Raw genomic sequence first — 26,723 nt, 5'->3', positions numbered from 1 at the left:
TCCCTATGTGTCCCTGAACCCCTTCCCCTGTCCCCATGTGTCTCTGTGCCCCCATTCAGCCACCCCCTGTTCCTGTGTCCCTGCACCCCCTCCCCTTGTACCCCTGTGTCTGTGCCCCCACTCAGCCACCACATCCCTATGTGTCCCTGAACCCCTTCCCCTGTCCCCATGTGTCTCTGTGCCCCCATTCAGCCACCCTATGTAGCTCTGCACCCTCTCCCCCATCACCATGTGGCCCTACACCTCCCTCCTCACTGTGGCCTTGCACTTCCACCCCCATTCAGCCCCTGCCCCAGTCTGTCCTCCCCCATTAGCCCTTATGAGCCTCTGTCTGACCCCCCCAGCATGCCACACTGTCTGTGTCCCAGTAGCCCCTGTTTCCTGACCTGGCCTGACAGGCGATGCAAAGAAGGCAGGCTCTTTCTCTTCCCTAGCTGGCTGGGAGCTGCGGCTCTGTTCTAGCACCACAGTACCCTCTGGTGGGCAAAAGGCAGAACTACAGCAACATTCCAGCAGAAACTTTCTTCTGCACAAAAAATTTAAAATATGTGTGGCTCATTAATTATGTGCATGTGCAGTAGCACAGAATTCCCCCAGGAGTATGTATTATATTTGTAGTGCTGTGCTGCCCAGAGGCCTCAGCCGTGGCCCCACTGCACTAGGGGATGTAAACGCAGAGGGAGAGACAGGGCTTACAAGCTAAACAGACAAACAGCGGGACGGTGGAAGAGATACACCCAGAGGGAAAGTGACCAACAAAGTCACCCAGCAAAACAGTGGCAGTGTTGGACACTGAACTTGAGTTCTGGTCTCAGGGCTAATGTTGTGGTCATCACTGCTGTGAAGCTGTTACCGACCCAGAGCTGTTGTGATGAACTGGCTCATTAAGAGGGGAAGCTCCAGAGCCTTGTCCATATCTGTTATACCACCTTGTTGTCGTAGAGCACCTGCTGGCAGCAGGTCATGTAGTAAGTGCATCTGCCCCAGTTTCCTTTTGGCCAGCCATTAAAAAGAGGACAGTCTCTCACTGTCCGATACCAAGGCCTGCCCCCAGACGTAATCTATTCATTTATAAATATAATAGTCCATAAAACCTTTGTGGTGCAACCACTCGCCCGATTCATGCAGTAAAATATATAGAGGTCCCATGACTGTCCATTACCCTCACCCAGGAATCCCCCAACCCTTGGTTCCTAGTTCTGTTCTGCCCTTGTTCTAGAGTCCCACTCTTCAGGCCATCCACCTGACCATGACCAGTCTCATGACCAACGTTCCCTCTAATTTTTGCAGGCCGTGTGCGCAAAAAATTTCTTCTGTGCAAATTTTTGTGCGCGGGGTGTTTCGCCGTGTGTGTGGGGTTTAGGATCTGTGTGCGCGTCCACATGCACAAAGCTTAGAGGGAACAGTGCTCATGATGCTTCTACCCAGATTCCAACAATGACATCATGATGGTACCTCACTCTCCCTACAACACACCTGGAAACACCTGAGGAATACTGAACAGGAGGGAAGTGATGGTCCCATGCTCAGGGATTGCTAGGCTGTGTATGAACACCTGGGAAAGCTAAGGCAGCTTGAGCCTTAAGAATGGAGTATCTGGCTGGTGAATCTTGCCCATATGCTCAGGGTTTAGCTGATCGCCCGGGAGTTGGGAAGGAATTTTCCTCCAGGGCAGATTGGAAGAGGCCCTGGAGGCTTTTTGCCTTCCTCTGTAGCATGGGGCACGGGTCACTTGCTGGAGGATTCTCTGCTCCTTGAAATCTTTAAACCACGATTTGAGGACTTCAATAGCTCAGACATAGGTGAGAGGTTTTTCGCAGGAGTGGGTGGGTGAGATTCTGTGGCCTGCGTTGTGCAGGAGGTCGGACTAGATGATCATAATGGTCCCTTCTGACCTTAGTATCTATGAATCTATGAATGTGCCAGCCTGTTAACACCCAGGGTGAGAATTTCCTAATTTATATCCTACCTATTTAGCATATTAAGTCTAAATAGCATTTTGTTTATTTGCTAGGTAATCTGCTTTGATCTGTTTGCTATCCCTTATAATCACTTACAATCTATCTTTTGTAGTTAATAAACTTGTTTTTGTTTTGTCTAAAACCAGTGTGTGGAAATCATAACTGGGGTCAGAAAGCTGTTACATATCTCTCTCCACATTGAGGGAGGAGGCGAATTTCATGAGCTTATGCCGTACAGTTTTCTGTGAAGTGCACAACAGTATAATTTTGCATTTACACTCCAGAGGGGGGTGCATGCCTTAGGAACTGGGAGGTGCCTTAGCTGATCCTTCCCATGCAGAGCTGATCTCAGCACCTATGTGTGTAGCTGCAGCTGGTTGTGTCCCTACCTGTGAGCTGGTGAAAGTGTGAGACCAGGAGCGTGTCTGCAGCTTGTCACAGCATTACAAGGTGAGTGGGAGCCCAGGCTAGTGGGTCAGGGGTCTCAGTGGTACCCCAGTTCCAGCCAGCACCCCAAGGGGGGGAAACCCATCACAAACCCCTTATAGCTCAGAAACCAAAGGCAAATAAAAAAAAAGCCCAAAAGTCATAATTTTTTTAAAAAAAAACCTCATTATTTTTACACCAATCTCAAGATTTTTTTGGACCTGACTCATGATATGTGAACACCCGGGGCTGTCAAGACTGTGTCCAGATTGGAATTTTGCAGTGTGAGGCAGGGGCCATTGCTTCCCATATCTTCCAAGAAGCATCTAGCAGACATTTGGGTACCATAAAATGAAGAACAAGCTTCCCTATTTTGAAACAAGCATTGCACATTTTGCGGTTTAAAAATGCCTTATCAGCCAGGTTACTTACTTCTGCATTCCCTTCATTAAGCCTCATGCATCCATTTCGCAGCACATTCAGACACTATCATGTCACGGCCACACAAGGGGCCCTCGAATTTTGACAGGGCACACTTGAAAAAATGGCTTTTGACACACCCCACTCCTGGCTTTCAAAACCCAAAGATACAAGGATGATGGACTCACCTTTCCATTGGGACTCGCTTTCTTAAATACTCTGCAAAACAAGGAAGGGAAAGATTTGTTAGCAAGAACAGAAGAGAGACTTTGAAACCAGGGTGAACTTCACAGGTGCATGCAGCTGTACTGGCATAGCTAAACCGGGGTAGCCAAAACACAATATAGGCAAGCCCAGGGCTTACTGAGGCATCTATATATATGGATTTTGATAGAATCTGTCTGTCTACCCAGTACTTAATCCTGTAGTACCAGAGTCCCTAAAGTTTGCTAGAAGCTCCCATCAGCATGAGCTGATCTTTTAACACCTTCTCCAAACTGGACAAAACCCAGCGGAGTGCAGTCATCACTCAAGCAAGCCACCCACTGAAATCAGCAGCAGCTGGGCCTGAGTTGTGACTGTGAGTCTGTTTAAAGCCAGCAGTCTTCTCAAGGGTGGGGACAGGAGCCGATGATTGAATTCTGGCAGCACATTTTGCAGCTAGCACTCACTATTTTGAGCTAACAGGAGGCCGTGTGGTCTAGCAGAAGGGGTGCTCGGCTAGGGCTTGGGCCACTCGCGTTATATTGCCGGCTCTGTGTGACCTTAGGCATATCGCTCCCCCCGAGCCTCAGTTTCCCTATGTGATAGGGTGGCCCCTCCTCTGGCAGACTCCAATACCCCAAGGACGCCTGCCTTTGTCCCCTTTAGTCACACATGCAAAGGAATACTGTCTCTCTCTGTAAAAAATTCAAATCCTTTTATTCACAAAGTGCCCTCCTGGGAAAATCAGTTCCTCCCAAAGGAAAACCCAGACACAACACAGTAGCGCTTCACCCCCATTCAAAGGGCACCGTCCCCAGGTGACTCACCCGAGGGTGAGTAACCCCTCTGCCCTGCTTCTCTCAGCTCCTCTCCCAGCACCCCACTCTCCAAGTCTCCTCCCTGAGACTTCCAGGACCCATGTCTCCCTGTGAGCCTTCTCCTGCAGCCCACGGCGTTCCACTCCCAGGCCTCCTCACTGGAGAGTCCTACCCCTGCTCCGGGGATCCCCCTCCAGAGTCAATCCCTTGCTTCTAGGCCCAGCTTGCCCTTGCCAGACTGGTTCTGCCCCTCATTTCCCAGGGCCCACTGCATGAGCCTTCCATCATTCATTCATTCATTCATTCATTCATTCATTCATTCATTCATTCATTCATTCATTCATTCATTCATTCCCTCCTCAATCTGTTGTCACACAGCTCTCCTTTATAAAGGCCAGGTGCCTTCTCTCAAGCCCAGCTGGGAGACAGCTGGCCAGTCACCGGTGCTCTGGACCCTGCTCCCTCTTAAAGGGGCCTGTCACCAGTGCAATCAGGATACCGTGCGGTGCTGTCCTGAGCTGCCTGGTGTTGCTGCTCACCTGAGACACCCCCCACCCTGCACAGGGCTGTCCCAAGCCACTTGGCATTGCTGCTCGCCTGAGCCCCAGGCCACCCGGACTAGCGTCAGCTGCCTGAGCCTCATGCTGCCACTGACTGACTGCCGAGCCCCATGGCGCCTGGAACTGGGGCTGTCCACCTGAGCCCCATGCCACCCTGGGCTGGCTGCCCGAGCCCCGCACTGCCCCGGGACTGACTGCCCAAGCCCCGCACCACCCCGGGGGCTCAACCCACTTGTTTGTTCCCTTTGCTCTTGCCAGCTGATCCGAGCAACTTGCAACGGGCCAGAACAACGGAGCAAACGCCCATTTTTGCCCAAAAAAGTCAGCACGTCCAGGACAGGGCTTAAAAAAGGGCAGTGTCCCAGCAAAACGGGATGTATGGTCACCCTAGGCCTGCGGCCTTAGAAAACATTCTCTCCAAAGCTGATGCTCTGTGCTGAGTCTGATCCGTTTGCTCTGGAGTGGCGAGAAACCAGGGAGCATTGAGGGAGGAAGCAGGAGAAGTCTAGGCTGAAAGTTGCCTTCCTGGTGGATATGTGAGGTGGGATTTGATAGCAACCTTCAACTACCTGAAGCGGGGTTCCAAAGAGGATGGAGCTCGGCTGTTCTCCGTGGTGGCAGATGACAGAACAAGGAGCAATGGTCTCAAGTTGCAGTGGGAGAGGTCTAGGTTGGATATTAGGAAAAACGATTTCACTGGCGGGGGCGGGGGGTGTGAAGCACTGGAATGGGTTCCCTAGGGAGGTGGTGGAATCTGCATCCTTAGAGGTTTTTAAGGCCTGGCTTGACAAAGCCCAGCTGGGATGATTTAGTTGGGGATTGGTCCTGCTTTGAGCAGGGGGTTGGACTAGATGACTTCCTGAGATCCCTTCCAACCCTGATCTTCTACAATTCTATGTTATCATCATGCAGCTGAGGAAGATGAAAATCCCTCGGAAGAAGCAGCCATGCTAGGGCTAATCCTCACCTGACTGCTAGTGACAAACCGCCTGGTGCTTGGCAATGGACTCCATGTCTCCGCTGCACGTCCTCAGATCCTGGCTGCCATCAGAAAGTCAAACACTGGGGGTTTCTTTAAGGAGGCTGGTGGAGTGATAATTGTGCCGAGCTGGTAGAGAGGATCTGCTACTGCAGGTTGGGAATAATTCACTGCGTCCTCCTGAGTCTGACTGCTGTAGGAAATGCCGCCGGAGAGCGTCTGTCTGGCTAGCCTGTGACGCCGCTCATCGCCGAGGGACCCCCAGCGCCTCCCAAGGAGTAAACACAGAGCAGCTCCGCCATGGTCACCCAGCATCAGTAACAGAGCCGGGAGAGAATGCAGGCAGCCTGACTCCAGGAAGCCGTGCGCCTAATCCAACACCCATTGAAGGCAAAGGAAGTCATTCCCTTGGTTTAAATGGCCGTTTAAGTCCATTCCATGGATAGAGGTGGGGTAAAATTAACTGGGACTCCCTATGGGGCTAGCGCCCATTGCACCCAGCTCTGTCTGCTTAGAATATCTGCACCTAGACTGACGGGAAAGGAATCTGGTGTCTCTTTAATCTACCTGAGTTATCTGAGAACAGGGAATAAAGGAGATTAGTTATGGTTGATATAACTTATTTGGACTTTGAAGAAGCTTTTGGAAAGTCCCTCACGAGATGCTATTAGGGAAACTAACAGGCTGAGAGGTGAAGTATCGCCCTAGATTCACAATGGGCTAAGAGACAGGAAACAAAGGTCTGGGGCTAAATGGTCAGTTTTCATCATGGCTAAAGGGAGCGGATGCCAGAAGGCTCCATGCGAGGGATGGTGTTTAGAGTAATTATTAATGCTTTAGAAGAGGGAGCAAACGGGGACAGGGGACATGTGCAGATGACACAAAGTCACTGAGGTTAATCAGGGCTAGAGAAGGCAGAGAGGAACGTCAGAGGGACCTAGAGGAGGTAGGAGGATAAGCACCGTGATGGCGGTGCCAGCAAATGCAAAGTGAGGTGCCTTGGGAGGACCAATTTGAGATTGTGGCATACATCGCTGGGATCTGACAGAACTGTAACCACTTGGGGGACAAACCCGGAGGGCCCAGTGAGACCCTCTAGCCATCTGTGCTATGCTATCTAGATGTACCAGGGTCAGTTCTGGTCACCCTATCTCCCAAAAAGATGGAGCAGAAAGACAGGGGGCAGCTGGTGAGAATAATTGGATAGGCCTGGCGAGAATCCCACAGCTGGAGAGACTGAAAAGACTGGACTTGTGTAGCTGAGAAGCCAAATGAGAGGAGGTACAGGACGCGCTGACTGGTGCAGAGAAGGAAAATCAGCTGCCCCTATTTACCCCTTCATAATGCAAGAATAACCCACTCGTGAGTGTGTTACAAGTCACCCTCTGTGCCTGACCCACAGAGGATATAAATTGTGACAGCCCGTGACTCGGAAACCTTGGCTCTGGAGGTGCCTGGTTCCATGTCTGGGGTGTCAGCCCAGGGACCAGCCACTGCTCAAGCACCAGCGGACGTTAACACGGATAAATAACTATTCGTTGCCCACTGTGGGGATTCACAGATTCATAGAATCATAGAATATCAGGGTTGGAAGGGACCTCAGGAGGTCATCTAGTCCAATCCCCTGCTCAAAGCAGGACCAATCCACAACTAACTCGTCCCAGCCAGGGCTTTGTCAAGCCAGGCCTTAAAAACCCTCTAACGAAGGAGATTCCACCACCTCCCTAGGGAACCCATTCCAGTGCTTCACCACCCGCCTAGTGAAATAGTGTTTCCTAATATCCAACCTAGACCTCCCCCACTGCAACTTGAGACCACTGCTCCTTGTTCTGTCATTCGGACTCTTGCACCTTCCACTGCAGTACGTGGTGCTGGCCACGCTCCAAGACAGGCTGCTGGATTCGGTGGGGTGTTGGTCTGTTCCAGCCTGGCAGCTCCTAGGAGCTGAGACGATCTGCCAGAACTTCCACAGGCTGTTCAGAATATCACTCGTGAGTTCTTGCTATGATTCATTGTATGGAACAGCACGTTGGACGCCCAGTCAGGGGACAGGACCCCGTCGGTGCTGTACGGACTATCCCAAAGAGTTTATTCTCCACGTAATCTCTGTAACAACGGGTAAACATGCCAAGGAGTGTACAGGGTCCCAGCTCCCGCGGCCTTCCTGCCTTGGGCTAGGCAGGGCTTGGGATTTGCTCCTTCATCTCTATTGGATCCAACATACCCAAAGTGTTTTAACAGAATCCGGGTTAGACAAAAACCAGGTCAGCCAACCCAAGACGGGATCTCTGTGTTAGAAAAACATCTGTCCTTTACAAAGGCTATTCCAACGCTTCTAGCACCGGCTGGCACGCAGAGCACTGCGGGAACTTTGGCTGAGATTCTGAAGGGGCTGGAAGGATTTAGGCACCCACTGGAATTCAATGGGAGTTGGCCACCTACTTCCCTTCCAGGAGGTTCCCCATGTCACAGGGTGCCACAGAGGCGGTGAGTGAACTGACAAGCCCAAGGGTCCGTTCCAAGTCACCCCCCATTGGAATAGGAGCTCATTTGCTCTTGGCCCACCACAGCTGATGGGACGCAGCGCTATGTCCCCTGTTCTAAAGTGAGGTTGTCACATTAATCAGGGCACTCTATGGGAGACCTGTCTTTCCTTCACGTGTCTCACACCCTACACAACATGACCGTTACGCAGCACAATACATTGCCTCTGAGCTTGCGGGTCACCTTTGTGTGTCAATTTCACCAACTCTCCCTCCCCTTTCAGAGGCCACCTGTCAACATTGGGCAGCTCTCACCCACCTAATCCACCCTTCTGAAAAGGCTCATAGACTCAGCTACTGAGAGGCAGTGTGCTTCAGTGGGGCAGGCTCTGGCCCGGGAGTCAGGGACCTGGGTTCTAGTCCCTGCTTTGCTGCTGGGTGAGCTTGGGCAAGCCACTTCCCCCCTCTGTGCCTCAGTTTCCCCTTGCACTCTTTGTGTTGGCTATATAGATTGCGAGCTTGCCAGGGCAGAGCTGGTCTCTCTGCAGGTTTATACAGCACCCAGCATGATGGAATCCCCATCTGTGTCAGGGCCTCTATTGTAATGCTAATAAACAACCACAGCATGGGAGAGAGAAGATGACAAGCCGAAACCGACTCAGTCTTGCTTTATTGACTCAGCAGCAGCTAAATGCTTTGTGTTGAAGCTTTTCCCAGAGCTAAGAAGTGTCAACATCTTTGCCAGCCCAGGCTCCCCTGCCCAACGTCACATCTTCAGCTCTTGTTCTCCCAGATCGGTTGTGTGCCATCCCGGTCGAGAGCCGGATTCCCCGCAGAGGTTGGGGGTTATTGTTTGCACACAGAGCAGCTGGAGAGAGGTTCTTTGTGCTTCTGTTCCGCTCCCCATTCGCTACGCAGCAGCAACAGCTTCACGGATGCTCAGAGAATCGCGGCATAATTGGAACAATACTTCCCTTCCCTTTGAGGTCCCTGCCAGCTGCTCTGGCTCCTTGTCATTTCAAAGGCAGTGCAGTGGCATCCGACCCAACGAACGCTGCCTGCACTCTCCATTTCACTGCTAGAGGGTGGCATCTTCCCCTCCATCCTGAGGCAAAGGTACGTGGGGTCAGCGTGTACTACTGCGGTGACAGTGTAGCCTAGCGGTCAGAACACAGGAGCAGGGCTCGGGATGCGTGGGTTTTCTTCCTAGCTCTGGCGTGCGCTGTGATTGCACGTCACTTGGTCTCTCCACGCTTCAGGTTCCCCCAGCTACAGAGTGGGTGTATTAGACCCTCCCAGGGGGATTGGGAAGCTCAGTTCATGAACACTTCCAGAGCTTTGTGATCCAGGGGGGAAAGCCACCCCGGGAAGCTCAGAGTGACTGAAAAAGAGAGAGGTTCTCCCTGCAGACTGTGTGGAATCAGCCCCTCGGCCAAGCTGTCTCCGTCGTCAAAGCGAGCGCTGGCCGGTTTATGGCGCTGTGCATCCTCTGGGCTTCGAGGGCAAAGGCTCCCTCACTCTGTCAGCAGGCTGCAGGCATGAAGCGGCAAGAGGCAGCGGCAGGAGGGTCAATGCTCCTTGCTCTGGCCCAGCGACAGCTGCGAGAAAGGCAGGTGGGGACGCTGGGGACTCACCTCTGGCTCCCTGCTCACTTTGGCCAATTTGCAGGCTCCTTCAGCCAAAAGAGCGAGGGGGGCTTGGCGGAGGACCAGCGAGATGCCAACCCTGGCCAGCGCCTCTGCTCCCCGCTCACTGAGGGTAGCTCTGCAGTGGGGTCCCAGGGAGGCGGAGAGCTCGCTATGCACACGCAGGGAAGTGGAGCAGGCGGGTACGCGCGCCCACAAACAGGCCGGGAAAGGAACCCCGCACACAGGTGAGCCCAAAGCCAGAACACAGAGATGCTGACACAGGGAAAATCAAAGCTCCCAGAGAGGCACTACACAGACACACCCAGAAAGATGCATGCCCACCTGACCACCAAAAACTCAGCCGCACGTGCCCACGAACACAGAGCTAGCCCACCCCCTCTACCGCCTTGCTTTGCTCAGTTATAGAATCATAGACACATAGAATATCAGGGCTGGAAGAGACCTCAGGAGGTCATCTAGTCCCACCCCCTGCTCAAAGCAGGACCAACCCCAACTAAATCATCCCAGCCAGGACTTTGTCAAGCCAGGCCTTAAAAACCTCTAAGGATGGAAATTCCACCACCTCCCTAGGGAACCCATTCCAGTGCTTCACCACCCGCCTAGTGAAATCGTTTTTCCTAATATCCAACCTAGACCTCCCCCACTGCAACTTGAGACCATTACTCCTCGTTCTGTCATCTGCCACCACTGAGAACAGCTGAGCTCCAGCCTCTCTGGAACCCCCCTTCAGGTAGCTGAAGGCTGCTATCAAATCCCCCCTAACTCTTCTCTTCTGCAGACTAAATAACCCCAGTTCCCTCAGCCTCTCCTCGTAAGTCATGTTCCCCAGCCCCCTGATCATTTTCAGCCTCCCTCCCCAGCTCTCCCCCTGCCCAGCTCGGTGTCATGTCCTGAGGACAGCGAAGCATTTCCATCTCCTCCCTGGCCTGCCGTGCCCAGAGCAGGCGGCGCCCCTCTCCTTTGCAGCAACTGACCCAGTTTGCTGTGTCACAAGCAATTACCGAGCCCAGGAACTCAGCTATGCAGCTCCTTCCCTGGAGAGAGCGAGGCGCTACCGCCAGGCCTTTGCACAGCACACACGCCCGCTCGTCAGCATTCCCTACGGACCAGCGAGCAGCCTGAGCTCCCATCACCTTCACAGGAAGCACTCAGCTTCTGTCTATTAACCTCTGGTTGCTGCAGCGACTGGCTCGAACCATCGCTATTTAGCCCTCCATTCTAAGGCTCCCCAAACCACTGAAGTACCCAAATCCAAGCCCACGAATCCAGGGCAGAGTACGACCATCTCCATTTTGTACCACGAGGTGCCGTTCAACGCAAGGGATGATCACACGGAAAGTCATGGTCCAGAAGCTTTACAATCCCACCTGCCCGGGTGGATTGCAGGGGGAAGCATCGAGTCCGTGCACAGAAAGAACCAACCAGCAGGACAAGCTGGTATGTACAGCAACCCGGTCCGGAGGGAGTACTGAAAAATATGGCCCGTGTACGCCATGTTCCCCTCTAGTGGCTAGTCCGCACAGAGGATAACAGCCACCTACTGCTGCCAGCTAATGGAGTTACTTCTTTAAGTTCAGGTAACAGTGGGGCGTGCGCTGGGGATTTAAATGGCTCTGAAATGCAACCTGAGCCTGCATTAAAAGGCAGTTGCAGAGAAGTTTGCCCTCCGCAGTGCCCAGGGACTGGTGGTCTCTGACTGGGAGCACTGCTGGAATGGGCCCATGCGGACTAACGGGGGAGCTGCTCAGAGATGACCTAGTGCTGTTGATCTTTAATTAGCAGCTCTGATTCCATTAGCACTTCCCCCCCCGCACCATTATTCACCTGAATCTAGCCCCCGGCGTATTTTACAGCACGCCCCAGGCAAAGGAGGTGAAAACGCATTCCATTTTCCTGGAAAAGCTCATATTTTAGTCATGCCTGCATGAATTTTTCATCACCACACTCCTCCTTTTCCCCCTCCCTCCTTCGGGAAGGGGGGAAGACAGAACGGATTTCAATTCGGCGCAATGTGACCGCAACAGAAATCAAGGTGCGACTGAGGAAGCGGGCCAATCGCCGCCGCCTCGCGGCTCTGGCCGGGGAGTGGGCGAGAAAGGAAGCCGAGCCTGCTGCAAAGGCGTCTGCAGCGCTGGATCCCAGGGGAACACGGGGCACTGGCGTTGTAATGGCAGCCGTAGCTGTCTTCTGCCATTTCCTGTCTACGGACCAATGAAGGGCAGCTGAAATCCTGAGCTGCCAAGACAGAATTCAGAGGCTGCCGGCTCTGAACCAACTCTAAGCTCACTCAGGGCATCATGGGGGTCACTATGCGGCCCGCCAGGAGGCTGGGTCAGCTCACGCTGCTGCATGGGCCAACAAGTCTGACCAGGTTCCAGAGCCACTTTCCAATCTTGGAGCGGGGGGGCGGGGGTGGGGGAGGTTTGGCAAGAGAGGGGAGCACACACGGGGGTCGCTGCCAACACCAGCGATTCACCAGAAGTTTTTATGCTCCTGCTGACAGCGGTCAAAATGTTTTCTTGCAGCGACATGCTGGGGCAAGCGGGATGCATCAGGAGAGGATGAGTCCTGGGAGCTGTGGATCAGACTCGGGGCTCATTGGGGCCATACGTGCCCCCGCCCCCACCAGAGGCATGCTCCCCTGAGCGTCCCTCCCCCCTTGATGTTCAGCGTACGCTTTCCTTAGGCACATCTCATCGCGCCTACAGACAGGGTGACCAGACAGCAAATGTGAAAAATCGGGATGGGGGTGGGGGTTAATAGGAGCCTATACAAGAAAAAGACGCAAAAATCGGGACATCTGGTCACCCTACCTAGCGACCCCCCCTAAGCGAAATCACCATCATTTAACTTCCTCTCGGCCATGTTATACACGTAGGGCAAAATTCTGCCCCCTGCAACCCCAGCGTACGGGCTCTGATTGCCAGGGGTCCACACCAGTACCACGGAGCCCACAGTATTTAGCTCCTGTTGTCTTTCCCCCTGCTCATTTCTGAACGGCCTCCAGTTCCTGGCACACTTGCTCCCAACATGCCCAGAACCGAACAGTCCCCCCAGGTGCTGTTCCTGTCCGGCTTTGTGCTGCTGCGGACGCAGCTCGCTCCCCACCGGGCCTATCTGCTGCCGTTTGGCTTTGCTGGCCCTGGTTGTATCGCTCAGTGTCACACCTTCCTGAGAGTCTCCCAGTTCCTCTGCTTTCACCTGGCTCCCCCACAGTGCATTAGCCTGCATTTCTCCTCATGCCAGTCTCTGTTCCGCAGTTTCTAACCTCTCCCACTCCCTTTGGCTTCTTCTCCGTCCTGGTGTTTGCAGCTCCTCACCGCTCCCTTTTCCAGGTCACTCATGGCGATGGTAAATAAGACCAAACCCAACACTGATCCCTGAGTTATGTGCCAGCAGGCATCTCCCCCAAACAGACACCACTAATGTTTAGCATTACATTTTGGCCCAGATCCGTGGCTGCATGGCAGTGGCATTCAGCACAGTTCAGAGAGCTGGGGGTGGGCAGGGGGGAGGGTAGACTTATGCCATCTTTACATCTGTCAGTCCTGGGTCCAACCAGTTACCCAAGTGATCTCTGGCATAAAGCGGAGCAGCCTCAGGGTTGTTCTACTTTACACCAGCTGCCAGTGGCCCCAAAGGGCATAGAGACACCTCTTCCACACCCCCTGTTCCTGGGGCTGGTCGAGGAGATGGGGTAGGAGCAGCTTCAGTAGTTCTATACCATCTGGAGATTTTCACGCACAAGGGATCTCCTCCCCAGTCCAGGAAAGCAATGCAGCAGGACAAGACCTGTCTCTCCATCTATAGCACTGAAGCCAGCTTTCAAACCACTAGACAGTGTTTCTCCCCAAATCAATTCAAATTAATTCACTGCGGGAGATTTTGAGAGACATAGTATCAAACTCTCTGCTCCACTATGTTGGGTCTGCTACTTCCCCCCTTCATTCGCTCATCGGGCAATTTGCCCAGAGACATGGCACCAGTTCATGTGGCCCCGGAGCTTAGCGCTCATGCAGCTGTCACCCTTTGGCTAGTTAGTGATTCTTCATCGTATTTGGGCCGTTCCTTTGCTAGGAACAGACCCACAGCGTGGAAACAACCAGGGTCCGTCTGCTTCCTTCCTCCAGAAGCCGTAGCCCATTTGCCTTTCTACGCAGCTGTCTGATCTCCCGCTCGGAAGAACTGTCAAAGGAGCAGTAAGACCTTGAGCAAATTGCCTCTAAGATGGTGCAGCTGTGAGGGATGGAGGCTGAGACAAAGCCATGTCGGATTCAGGAACTGCACTGAGACCCGGAGCAATGTCAGCAGAACCCAGTAAACTTAGACCAGCCCTGATAGGTCTTCAACCTGTTCTTAAAAACCTCCAGTGACGGGGATCACAGCCCCCTCAGGAATCCGTCCCAATGCGGAACTCTCCTTAGAGTTCGACATTTTTTCCTAATACTAACCTAAAACTCCCTTTTGGCCTCTACTGAGCCAGGCTGTGCTGAGCTGGAGATGGATGCCATCTGGAGCTGAGTTAATCCCCAAGTATGCAGAGCAATACCATGGGGCTAACACTCCTGGTGTTACGGTCCAGGTTCCTACTTACTCCTCCTGCTGACGCACTTAGATGATTTTGCAGTTAAGAGCCCGGGAACTGGGAGGTGGGAGTTCAATTCCTGGCTCTGACTCCCTGCATCACTACAGCTCCGTGCCTCAGTTTACCCACCTGTGTAACAGACACAAAACCACCTCCTTTGCAGGTTTACACTGCAGGCACTTCAGGATGGAGATTCTCCCTTACTGCGTGAGTCCAGCACAATGGGGCCCTGATCTCAGTTCGGCCCTCTAGGGGTGTCCCTCCCAACTGACCCCAGCCAGCAGACCGCCAAGCAACAGGTCGGGCAAGGTGCCGCTTAAGTCAGTTCATATGGCCCTAGCCTCAGAGCCACCAAACCCAGAGTCAGAAAACCTGGAGCCCTGCTCAGGCCGTGACCGAGGGCTCGCAAGCTGTAGCAGCCAGCTCAGCTTCTGGTCGTCCCCTAGTCCACTGCATGTTCCTGTTTACAGGGCCCAGCCCCAGGAGGGGCAGGGCATCTTGACTGCCCCAGGGGGCTTTGGCTTTGTGCACCAGGCTGTCCCCAAGGGGGGCAGTACACCCCGTCACAAGGGGCTACCGTAGCACCAATGATAATGTCTGCACTGACTCCACAGGGCTGATGGATCTGTCCCAGCATGCACTGGGCCGAGGGTAAAACCGGGGATGGGTTTGCAGGGGTGGCTGGCGGCGGTGGGTCTGCCTGTCTCTTCCTGGCTGTTCCACTGTCCCAGCCAGGAATCTGGAGGGGATATTGCTGAGTTAGGAGGAGGCCACGCTCTGAACCCCACTGGAACGTCCCGAAGGAAGCTAGTCTCATTCGTGGGCACCGTGCGCTGCAGGAACCGTGCGCTGGACTCACACAGACCTCACAGGCAAAGCCGAGTGCAAACCCAGCTCCCGATTTATTGCACAGTCAGGACAGTCCTCGCCACACGATCACGGCCTGTGGCAGATAGCAGAGCTCTGGCAGAGTGTAATGACCCCCTCAATAAAGCCTTTTCCATAAATCTCCCCTAGTGAAAGGTGCCACCTTCCAGTTATTAATCCAACCCTGGCCTAGGAGGCCCCGCCAAGCTACTACATTACATTAATGGACTGGGAATGGCACCGTCTCTCTCTTCTCTGCTTTATGTGATCATAAATCTCTAATGCTTTCTCCACGCAGCAGAAGCTAATAAGTTGGATCTGAGGAGCCAAGGGGCCAACCTTTCTTCAGCACTAACCGTTCAGCAGAGGGCCGCGGAGGGATAGAAATAGCCAGGCTCTGCTGAAAAATAAAGGATGCCTGCAACTCCTGAGAGCTCAGCAGCTTGGGGATCAAAGGGTTAAAACCACAGGGTGGCATGTTTTTAGTAGGTGGGCAGGCCGGGTGAAAGGACGGGCCCATCAATCCAATAGAGCACTGGCAGGCAGCGCTTAGCAAACAGGGCACGACCTGCTCCCAGCATTCCTGCTACAAGCTGGTGCACACAGAAACCCTCCCCTGCTTCTACACTCAAGCGGGGAGGGGAAGGTGTAGATTTCAGGATCTCCGACTCCAGAGATGCTAGCGCTTGGTGCTCAAGCTGTCAGCTGTGACTGGTCTCAGCGCTTGTGGCCTGGGTGGGCCTCCGCTCACCAGACAGCAATATAGTTCTACACCTGAGCAGGTCGGATATTCCAGCCAGTAGAGAAAACGCTCGTAGTTCAATTCTCTTCTCTGCCACAGACTTTGTGTGTGACCGTGGGCATGTCACTTAGCCGTTCCATGCCTCAGTTCCTTGTCTGTGCAATGGTGATAACAGCCCTGCCCAGCCCCACGGGGTATGTGAGGATAAAAATTGTGAGGTGCTCAGATGCTCTGGTGATGGGGGCCAGGAAAGTACCTAAGACAGATCCCACTGCTGGACCCTGTTCAGTGAGAGATCGAGTGCTTGCAGTTCTCTCTGGGCCCGGTTCTGCAAGGTACTGAGCACTCGCAGCTCTTGGCAACTTCCCTGCAAACTCAGGGTGCTCAGCGGGCAGCAGGGTCCCGTTACATGGCACACTCCCTCTGGTGGAGAGGCCAAACTGATTTACAGTGCAAAGTGATCCAGGGGGTGGGAGGGTCGTGGGGACCCAGGGGAGATTCACGCACCTCTGAGGACCAGATTAGAGGGGTGCAGGGTCACAAGGATCTGGTTCTGCTGTTGTGTGAGCGCTTTGCAGGTGGGTGGGCTGCAGCCACTCCTCTTGCTTTGCTTGTGCTCTTCACCGAGCCTGGGGGCATGTCTGTACTGCAGTCACTGGGTCCGACTGCAGCTCGAGCAGATACACCTGAGCTAGCTTTAATCCAGCTAGATGTGAAGCTGCAGCAGCCTGCGCTCACCCTGCGAGGAATTGCCCAGGGTCCATGCTGGGCTACCATGGCCTCACTGCTGCAGCAGGACCCAAGCTAGCTAGAGAAAACTAGTCCCGGGATGTCTACACAAGCCGCAGGGACTGCGGTGCAGACGTACCCGCTGACGGAGGAAAGGGTGGAGCAGAAGGGAACGCTGTGAAACCCAAACCCCACAGGAGAGGGCTGGAAGATTGCTGAAAGATTTCACCTGTTCAGAAGGCAGTAAGATCCGGGCAAGCCCTGCCAGCTGGAAGGCTGCCTTTTAACTCGAGAGGGCAATCAGACTCACAGAAGAAAGAGTCGATCCAGTGCAGGATTGATACCCATCTCTCAGGGCTGGTATAAAACATGGGGCTACTTGGATAGTACCCCAAAGCAACCCTCATCTCCATCTTCATCTCAACCTCCATCTCTTCCTTGCTTTCTTTTCCTGCCTTTCCCTCCACCTCACCGGGATGCTGCTGTGCTTTTATTTGCTTGCCTAGGTGTCTCCTGTCGACAGCGGCTCTGTCTTTGCCCTGTCGGTCAGGGAGACTCAGGGAAACGGCTCCATTTCTCGAATGCCCTAGCTTCCATGGGCCACTGCCTGACAACAGCATTTCCTCCCAGATCTACCTGCCCGCGCATTCAGTCAGAGCCTGCCTGTAACGGAGCCATCCGCTGACTCCCAGCACGAGCACAACCAGGGCTGCTGCCCTGTTCGGACGCTGGACTTCCACAAGCCAGGGGCAGACAGACTGCTCTGTTCTCCACCCGCAGAGGGCAAAGCGGGCAGTGTAATGCAATCAGGTCAAACCAGAGAAAGCCCCATTCATAGTAGATTTAATCCAGCCAGCGCCAGGCAAGAAGGGGCCAGGGCAGATCACCGGTTGGCTCCATCAGGCTGAGACACGGTGGCACTTCGCCAGGGACGGCGCTCAAGAAGTCAAGTGTGCAATTAGCTGGCCCAGCGTGAAAAGCTGCAGCGAGGAGTTAGGGGAATGAGAATGGACAGGGCTGGGGGGCAGAGCTGAATGGAGCCGCATGCCACCACTATCCACAACACCATCTGCCAGCCACAGGAGGTCTACTCAACTTGACAGAAACTGTACGTCTCCCTCAACCTCCAGATCCTCCTTTCCCATGACATCCAGCCTCCGACTTGTGCATTCAGGAGCGGATTAGACACCCTGCCTTGTAGTGCTCAAAGAGCTCGATCTATTGAGCTTAACAAAGAGAAGGGGTGACTTGATTACAGTCTAAGGATCTACACAGGGGACAAATATTTAAGGGGCTCTTCAGTCTAGCAGAGACAGATCTAACACGGTCCAATGGCTGGAAGTTGAAGCTAGACAAATGCAGACTGGAAATAAAGGGTACATTTTTAATGGTGAGGTTAATTATCCAATGAAACAATTTACCAGAGGTCGTGATGGATTCTCCATCACTAAGAATTATTAAATCAAGACTGGTTGTTTTGCAAGAAGCTCTGCTCTAGGAATTATTTGGGGACAGGTGTCCAGCCTGTGCTATGCAGGGGGTCACACTGGATGATCACAATGGTCCCTTCTGGTTTTGAAATCTCTGATCTGTACCTATCATCTCTTGCCTGTTTCCTGCTCAACCATCTGATTTCCATTGTCCCCCCTTTTGGAGCTTTCCTGGGCACATGGATCTATGCAGCGCCTAGCACAACAGGGCCCTGATTTCTAGCGGTGATGCTGAGCGGAGAGGAAGAAATGAAACTACTGCACCAGATCCTCCGCTGGTGAAAAGCATCACAGTCAGTTAACTTTAATGGAGCAACAAATGATTTACACTAGCTGAGGATCCAGCCCTCAGTTTCCTCTGTCTCTCTCACTCCCCTGCTATAGCTCCCACTAACATATGAACCCACAGAGTTCCCACCACCACATGCCATCAGCAGGGAATGCACCTAGCTTGTCCATCACTGAAAAGCGCAGACGCCAATCGCTTGAGCAACCCCTATACGCGATGCAAACAGCCACCAGAGGGGGACATTGCACGTCACCAGCCTGTTACACAAATGTCAACTGTTCAGCCACATCGCGCATCGGGCACTCTGGGATGTGACACAGGAGTGCTGGGGAGAGACTGAACTTTCCCTCCAAGCCCCAGTCTCCTGAGGCTGGAAAGGGTGACAAAGCATTGCACTCCTGTCACGCGGCAGAGGTCAGCATCTCTAGATCCCAAGAGCTGCCATCACACGGTGGAGTGGTTAAATATGGGGCGAAGGTTCTGGACCCCTGGTTTCAGTTCCCCACTCTGCCTCTCACATTCTGTCCGACCGTGGGCAAGTCAATTACATTCTCTGTGCCTCCTATGTAAATGGTGCTCCTGATATTTACCTACTTCATGGCAGGGTGGGAGGGAGGATGAAGGTATTAATACTTGGATGCTGCTTTGAGATCCTCAGATGAAAGATGCTGGATGGACAAACAAAAAAACCATTCTCATGACTGCATCCAACCCAGTTTTAATTGGCAGCAAAATGATCACCTAGCGCTGGTCGGAGACATTTCAACAGGACCGTATTCCACCAGAATATGCGGTTCTGTTGGAATCGAACTTTGTGAAACGGGGTCAATCTTGCTAGAATTTCATTCTGGAAGAAAACCAGAAAAAAGTTCCAACACTGTCAAAATGGCCCGTTCACAGCACTGCTGAGAGGGATCTGGGAGTTATCGTGGATCACCTGTCGGATATGAGTCAACAAAGTGATGCTGTGGCAAAGAAATACTATCACCATCCTGGGCTGTGTTAACAGGAGTGTGGTAGGTAAGACTCAGGAGGTAACTGTCCTGCTCTACTCGGCATTGGTGAGGCCTCAGCTGGAGAACTGTGTCCAGTTCTGGGGGGCCGCACGTTAGGAAAGATGCTGACAAACTGGAGAGTCCAGAGGAGAGCAACGAAAATGATAAAAAGTGGAGTAAACCTGACCCGAGGAAAGGTTAAAAAACTTGGGTGTTTTTAGCCTTGAGAAAAGAAGACTGAGGGAGGACCTGAGAACCGTTCAGGTTTGTTCTCAACAGGACCGATCAATTGTTCTGCATTTCTGCTAAAGGTAGGACAAGAAGTAATGGGCTTACGCTATGGCATGGAAGGTTCAGGTCAGACATTAGGAAAAACTGTCTAACTCTCAGGGCAGTGAAGCTCTGGAGCAGGCGTCCGAGGGAGGTTGCGGAATCCCCTCACTGGAGGTTGGTAGGACCAGGCTGGACAAACCCCTGTCAGGGCCGGTCTAGGTGTACTTGGCCCTGCCTCAGCGCAGGGGGCTGGACTCGACGCCATTTCGAGCCTGACGCTTCTCAGATTCTGTGTCAACGGCATCACGCCGGCGCAGCGGGGCTGGGGCTGGCCCAAGGGGAGCTTTGCAGGATTGGATAAGAACGGGCGGCGGTGGGAGCCTGCTGCTGCCGAACGGGCCTTGCGAATCAAAGCGCTGCCCTGGGGTGGTCCTGACCTTTTTAATATTCCCCCTTATTCTATTATCTCCCTTTCTTCAGCTTGCTGCAGCCCTGGCCCCCTGCACAGGCTGAGCCGAGCTGGCACCAGGAGCAGTGGGAGGCGAGATGGTTAGCCAGGGCTGCTGAAAGGCTCCAAAAGATCCCGAAGGCCTACGAGACAGTCTGGCGGGAGCTCAGGCGTCAGCCACCTCTCCTGACACGGCAGAAAGGAATGGGGAGCTCAGAGGATATTAATCCACCTGTGCTCTGTGCTGCCTGTCACCCTGCATCTTGGATATCAGCTGTCACAGTGCAATTAAAGTAGTCACTAATTAGGCATGGGAGGTAGTTAAGGCTCCGGGCTGAGAGCCAGGAGATCACAGGATACTTGCCCATGTCCAGGAATCCAATCTGGGGGGAAAGAAGGGTGGTGCTTCTCCCAGTTCCACCCATTTGGGCTGCCAAAATGAAAGATCACTCTCACTAGAGTGTGCAGATCTGCCTATTACAACAGTCTCTCTTGGGCATGCTTTGATCAGCAGCTAAACAGTTAACAATATTGACACGTGAGTTATCCTTCTGCACTACCAGAACCAACAACCCATAGCAACAAGCAGGACCAGTTCCCACCTCTCTTAGCGCTCTCATTTCAGGCTCTCGGCAGACTCAGGCAGACATCGGCATAGCCCTCTAAGGCTCTCCTTGCCGCCACAACACCCCGAGAAACATTCTGAAATGAAAGCTGAGATTCTGGAGCAAATGATGCAGCCACGAGAGAAAATGCAGAGCCCCGCCAGGCTGCTCAGGTGGAGTCCTGCCTGTTGGAGGGGGATTGAGAGTCTCAACTCACACACCCACAGACAGCGCTGTGAGATCCTGCGGAGCAATGACTCAACAGGTGCAAAGGCAGAGTAAGAGGACACCATGCAGGCCTTGTGGTGGGCATGTAGATGTCTTCGGAGTTTAGAATTCTCTCTAACCTGCAGCTCAGGAAGGTTGGATCCCCGAGATCACCCCCCACCCCACCCCCACACACACACACACCCACCAGGCCCAACGACTGAAATGAGACCAAAGTATTACACGCTTCAGGAGACTAAACCACTGTGTGCCCCAGTGCCTGAGGCCCCTGCAACCTGGCCCGTCAAATGAAATGTACATGCTGTTTTCTGGGGTCCCATCCCCTCCCATTTCATCCCAGTTACCCACATTTTGGGGGGCCCCCAGGAGCTCAGGGCCCCGGCACAATTGTTGCCCTTTCTCCTCCCCTCTTGTCAGCCCTGCCTGGGCTAGCAGAGATTTGGTTAAGTGAGATGCCCAGAAGGGGCTCTGATTTCTCCTCTCAAGCCGGATAAGTTGTTTACAATGCGATAATGAGTCAGCTTCAGCCAGGCCCAAATCTGCCTGATAAGCACTCCCCAAGCAGCCCGAAGGGAGGGGTGTGTGTGAAACCAGAGCTTAAATTAAGGCCCCACCAATAAACAGTCTATTAATATTCATCACATGATCCATAGACCCAGCCACAGCCTTTAGTAATGCATTGCATGGTGTGTGGTCCGAAGCGTTAGCCGCACCGGCCGAGCACAGGATGCTAGACAGCGATTGCATACATAGGCACCGACTCCGTGGGTGCTCCGGGGCTGGAGCACCCACCGGGAAAAATTAGTGGGTGCTGTGCACCCACCAGGAACCAAGCTCCCCACCCCTCTGCCCCACCTCCTCCCCCACCCTGAGCGCCAGAGTCCCCGCTCCTCTGCCTACCTCCCAGAGCTTCCCGCCACCAAACAGCTGTTTGGCGGTGCTTAGGACTTTCCAGGAGGGAGGGGGGAGGAGCGGGGATGCAGCACACTCAGGGGAGGAGGCGGAGAAGAGGTGAGGCGGGGACTTTGGGGAAGGGGTGGAATGGGGGCAGGGCGAGGGCGGTGCAGGGGCCAGGCCAGGGTGGGGGTGGGGTCGAGCACCCACCGGGAAGAGTGGAAGTTGGCACTTATGATTGCAAAGCCACGCCGGCCTTCAGCAGCGCTGTAGGCCTGAGCCCTGTTCTCAGCTCGTGCTGCCATTCGTGGGACCTTCTCTAATTCAGCTCTGCAGGGCACCCAGCTCCGGCTGCTGCGGAACGGCCTCTTCCGGCTTGCGAGGCACAGAGGAGAGTGTGGCGGAGCCATGACAGAGCCCATCAAAGCCGCCAAGGAACGGTCCGTAGGGAACGATGCTGCATTAGCTGGGACTGGATGGGCCGATAGACCTGTGCATCTCTAGGGGCTCCGATCCTCCACACAGGTTGCACATCACTCCCTCCCCCGCCCATTCTTTGCTGCATGGAGCTGATAGGTTACATTCCTCTTCTCCCAGACCAGATCCCTGTTATTGCTCAGGGACTCAGCAGGGCAGGGCTGCCTGGTGGAGAGGACTCTACCGTAGGAGTCAACAGACTTGGGGTCTATCTGTCTCAAGGCCCCAAATTGCTTTGAAATGTCCGGCCGGGACAAACATCTGCACAGAATGAGCCATCTCAGAGGTAACGAAATGACGGACAGGAGAACGGATGGGTTGGTTTGTTCTGCTGTTTCTCTTTCCCCAAAGAACCGTTCCAAAATACAGCACCCTGCTAAGCTTGAGGTGTTGGTCCTGCTTTGAGCAGGGGGTTGGACTAGTTGACCTCCTGAGGTCTCTTCCAACCCTAATCTTCTATGATTCTATGTTTCTAGGAGTGGCAGAAATACAGAACGCTCCCAATCCACAGGTCGTGGTGAGCGTCGGCAAAGTCCAATTTAGATTTCTACGCTGGACTGCTGATAAACAAGTCTGTTCCAGACGGAGTCATTCCACCCTGTAAATTGTAGTCGAGCAGCTCAGCATCCCCCGGCTGCCGAGATTGGATTCACATCAGTCTGCCTTTGCAGGGAGATGGAATGGAAAGCTGAGTAAATAGCCGGGAATGCTTTGTTGATTTAGCACTGGCTTAGTTTGTTGGGGTTCCTTCCCCGCCCCCCTGTTCTCAATTGAATCGGAGAGCTCCTTGGAGCCTTTTGTTTAGTGTTCTAGAGAACATTACCCCGGTTTAAAAAACTCTGCCAAACAAACGGAGTCTTAAGTTAGAAATGCGATAAGCAGGGCTGGCTCCAGGCACCAGCTTTCCAAGCAGGTGCTTGGGGCCGCGTTCAGAATGGGGCGGCAGTCTGTGTCCCACGGCGGCAATTCGGTGGCAGCTCTGCCGCTGATGCGGTGGGGGCAATTCTGCGGCGACTGCTTGGGGCGGCCAAATTGGTAGAGCCGCCCCTGGCAATGAGGCAAGGCCCAGGAGACGGGCTTGCTGGTTAAAGCACAGAGCAAGGACTCCTGAGAATTGAGTTCCGCCACAGACAGAACTGGGGCTATTCTCTTAAAATCTGTGTCTCATTTTCCCTGCCTTCCCCACCCGCTTCTTCAACCACAAATGATGATGCTCACTGCCCGGGTTGCTGGGTGACACTCCATGGCCTGGGCTATGCAGGGGGTCAGACTGAATGATCCTGACGAGACCAGGACCTGGCCTTAAACAGTGCCGTGAGGCCAGGCAAGGTTATCCCCTTTGTCCGGCTGGGACATCCACACTTCAAGCTGCAGGCGTATTCCTCACCTTCCAGTGCTTTCACGTGGAGCCCTAGGGCCCGGTTAGATTAGTGTTGTCCATCAACACACTGGAGTTTGGAGCCTCTCTGCTTCGCTAGGAGCAGACGCACAGCGCTCGCTCGGCACTGGGGCTAGGGCACGTGTGGACAGAGGAAAGGCAGCTGGCTGGCATGCTCCCTCCTTGTAAGCAGCGGTGGAAGGAAAGCTGTCCGCTGTCGCATCTGCATCTGGCGCAGGCGTGGCTGTTCAGAGGGGGCGGAGCCGTTCCGCCCGCCATAGCCCCCCCCCGATGACAGGGCCGGCTGCACGGACCTGCAACTCATTAAACCCTGCGTGCATTCATCCACCGGCAAGAAACTGACACACAGGCCCAGTGAGGAGCAAATCTCAGTCCAGGACGGAACAGATGAGAGCTGGGTTCAAAGCACTCTCGGCCGAGGGGATCTGGCTGTGGACCGAACTTCCACAGGAGATGAGACTGAGTCTGACCGTCTTTGGGAAATGCTGCAGACCCTTCCTTTCCACCAAAAGTGACTCACAATACAAACACCCCTTCCATTCCCAAACCCCTACCAAACTCCCTCCCCAACCAACCCCCGCCCCAAACCCTACCCAGGCAGAATCTGAACCTTGAAAAGGGAAAAGCGCCAGAGACTCCATGAAGTTCACTAGGGACTCTGCTATTGCTACTGAGTTTTCATGCAAGGCGCCCAGATGCTATGGTGATGGGTGGCCGTATAAAACCCTATAAGACCGACAGATAGCACGGACTCTCCGACCAGCAGCAGAGTGATTGACACTGGAAGCAATGGAGAGTAGCTGCCTCCATGTGAGGATGACCCATGAGCCACAGATTTGGGGGCCATCAGTTCCTGTGGAGTCTTGGCCCCCTGCCCCCTTCCATGTTGCCCGTTTCCTCCCCCAGGGGGAGAATGTTGCTTGTTTCCTGCAACGTGCGCCGCGTGGACTGTCTCACGTATCTTTCCCTGTCCTTGGGGGCTTCCATGGACATGTGATGGTGGTCAGAAGACGAGTCATCTTACAACAGCTTAGTATATGGGATCATATCACCCCCTTGTGGCTGGCCTCAGTGATTATAACAACCTGCTTCTTACATCTACCAGAGCTGTCGCTCAACTCAGTGCCAGGAACAGTGCTGAAGGCCCTGGGTAGGATCCACGCTGGTGCCTGGCACCATGCCTCTCCGCATGAGGCCGTGGGTCATTGCTTTTTAAAAGAAGAAAATTAATGGCAAAAATAGGGAGAAGACTGCTCCGGGGGTCGGTTCATCTGGACGTGGGTCATTCTTTGGATCCATTGTTCTCCCTTCCTCTCTGGCACGCACGGCCCAGAACTGTGGTGGAAAGCCTTGTGCCTCAGCTGAAGTCAGACTGCGGCGTTTTAATTAAAGAACAATGGCCGCAGTAAGTCAGCGCCGTCCTGCACCGTCCAAACCACAGAGTCCCCAGCTGCGAGCAGCTTCCCCAGTGACGCACAGGCTTCCTGAAGCGGGATCATTTATATGCTTGTGTAAACAACGTGCAAAACCCCTTTGCAAAGCAGCTGTTTGTCTGACGGTGGCTGGGTTTTATTTTTTTACTTAAATCAAAACTGCTCTCAAGTCTGTAACAGTTTAATGATTGTTCGGGGAGGGGGACAGCCAGATTCTCCTCTCACTTAGGCTTTCTCTACACGCAAGGAGAGTGCACTGGCTTAACTGAACTGGTGGAAAACCCAGTGTGCACACTCTTTTGGGGTGAAGAGTGGCTTATTTCGGTTTAGCTTAGGTAATCGACTCACATCACGGGCGCTGACTCCATGGGTGCTCCGGGACTCAAGCACCCATGGGGGGAAAAAGTGGGTGCTCAGCACCCACCAACCACAGCTGTTCAGCATGGGGTCGCTGATCGGCTATTTGGCGCGGGGCCTCCGATCAGCTGTTTGGTGGCAAGCAGGAGGCACTTGGGAGGGCTGAGAGCAGCGAGAGGGCAGGCAGCCTCAGGGGAGAGGGTGGAGCAGAGGTGGGAAGAGAAAGAGCAGGACCAGAGCCTCAGGGGAAGGGGCGGAGTGGGGGCAGGACCTTGGGGGGAACAGCGGGGAGCACCCACAGGGAAAAATAAAACTCACCGCCTGTAACTCACACTACATTGAAATGAGCCTGATCGAAACAGAAATAAACGTCCACACAGACTTTCCCACCAGTTTCTCTTAAAATGTGATTTTAAACTGGTTTAGTTAAACCAGGGCAACTTTCTCATGAAGACGTCTTAACTGAAACCAGGGTGACTCTGCACCTAGACAAGCCCAGCGTAAATCTAGGCTGACCCCATCGACATTAGTGGAAAAGATACTGGTGTCAAGGGAAGGAAGATGAGCCCACGGCTGTGGATGGCTGTCTCCTGAGAGAGAGACTGCATAGCTCCAGGGACCGGCAAACGGCATTTGCTGTCGCTATGCCACTAATCTGAATTTGTATCATCCAATGGCTGTTTGGTGGCCTGGGCTGAGTCCCGCTCTCGGTGGGCGGGTGTGTGCGGTGGCTGACAGGGAAAAGCTTTTCTCGCTCCCTGAGAATTTTCGACATTTGCAACTTTTCTCCCATTTTGAATCAGGACAAAAAACACAAATCTCAAAAATGTCCGTGAACCAAAACCCCTCCCTGCCAAATTCAGTTTGGGTCACTCCCACCATTTCATTTTGATCCTTTCCAAATGTTTTCTTTCGATTTCAACCTTGTGCTAGTGAATATTTACCAACATTTCTAAGCAAAAAGTCATTTCGTCTCAAAAACCAGAACCTTTCCAGTTCAACAATCGCCAAACTTTTTGTTTACAAAAAAAAAAAAAAGTTTCGCGTCGGGAGCGTCCTTCAGCCGACGCTGTTTCGTGAAGGGTTTCAGTTCTGATGAGTCGGCGTTTCTGGCAAAAGACCTTACATCAAAAAATTGCCAACCAGTTCTAGTCTATGGGTAACCCCATCACAACTAGCTGGCTCCGCTGAGGGGGTCAGAACTGGGCTGCCCATGGAGATTTGGACTCCCTTTGTTGGAAGCCAAGACATGGAGGGACAGGCCTAGTGTTGGAGCAGTGGTAGTTGTGCCTAGTGGTTGGAGCAGAGGCAGCCAGGCCAGGAACCGGAGCTAGAAGTCAAAGCTGGAGTCAGGAGTCAATCACGGGTGGGGAACGAAGCAAGAGCAGGGCTGGGAGCTAGGCAGGAGCAGG

The 26,723-nt window shown here is 53.5% G+C and overlaps 1 protein-coding gene across 7 annotated transcripts in view; it reads right to left on the bottom strand.

Annotated features, from left to right (window-relative positions):
- ARRB1 (arrestin beta 1) overlaps window positions 1-26,723 on the bottom strand; it is a 180,268-nt gene that overhangs the window by 82,112 nt on the left and 71,433 nt on the right. For all 7 annotated transcript variants that reach the window (XM_037915118.2, XM_037915177.2, XM_043527281.1 and 4 more), the window contains one exon: window positions 2,996-3,026. In XM_037915118.2, the coding sequence (XP_037771046.1) occupies window positions 2,996-3,026 (31 nt within the window). The remainder of the gene's footprint in view (window positions 1-2,995; window positions 3,027-26,723) is intronic.

Source organism: Chelonia mydas, chromosome 1 (assembly GCF_015237465.2).
Source record: "Chelonia mydas isolate rCheMyd1 chromosome 1, rCheMyd1.pri.v2, whole genome shotgun sequence".
NCBI lineage: Eukaryota > Metazoa > Chordata > Testudines > Cheloniidae > Chelonia > Chelonia mydas.
The sequence above is the reverse complement of the archived record's forward strand: the minus strand, read 5'-3'. Positions and strand labels throughout refer to the sequence as shown.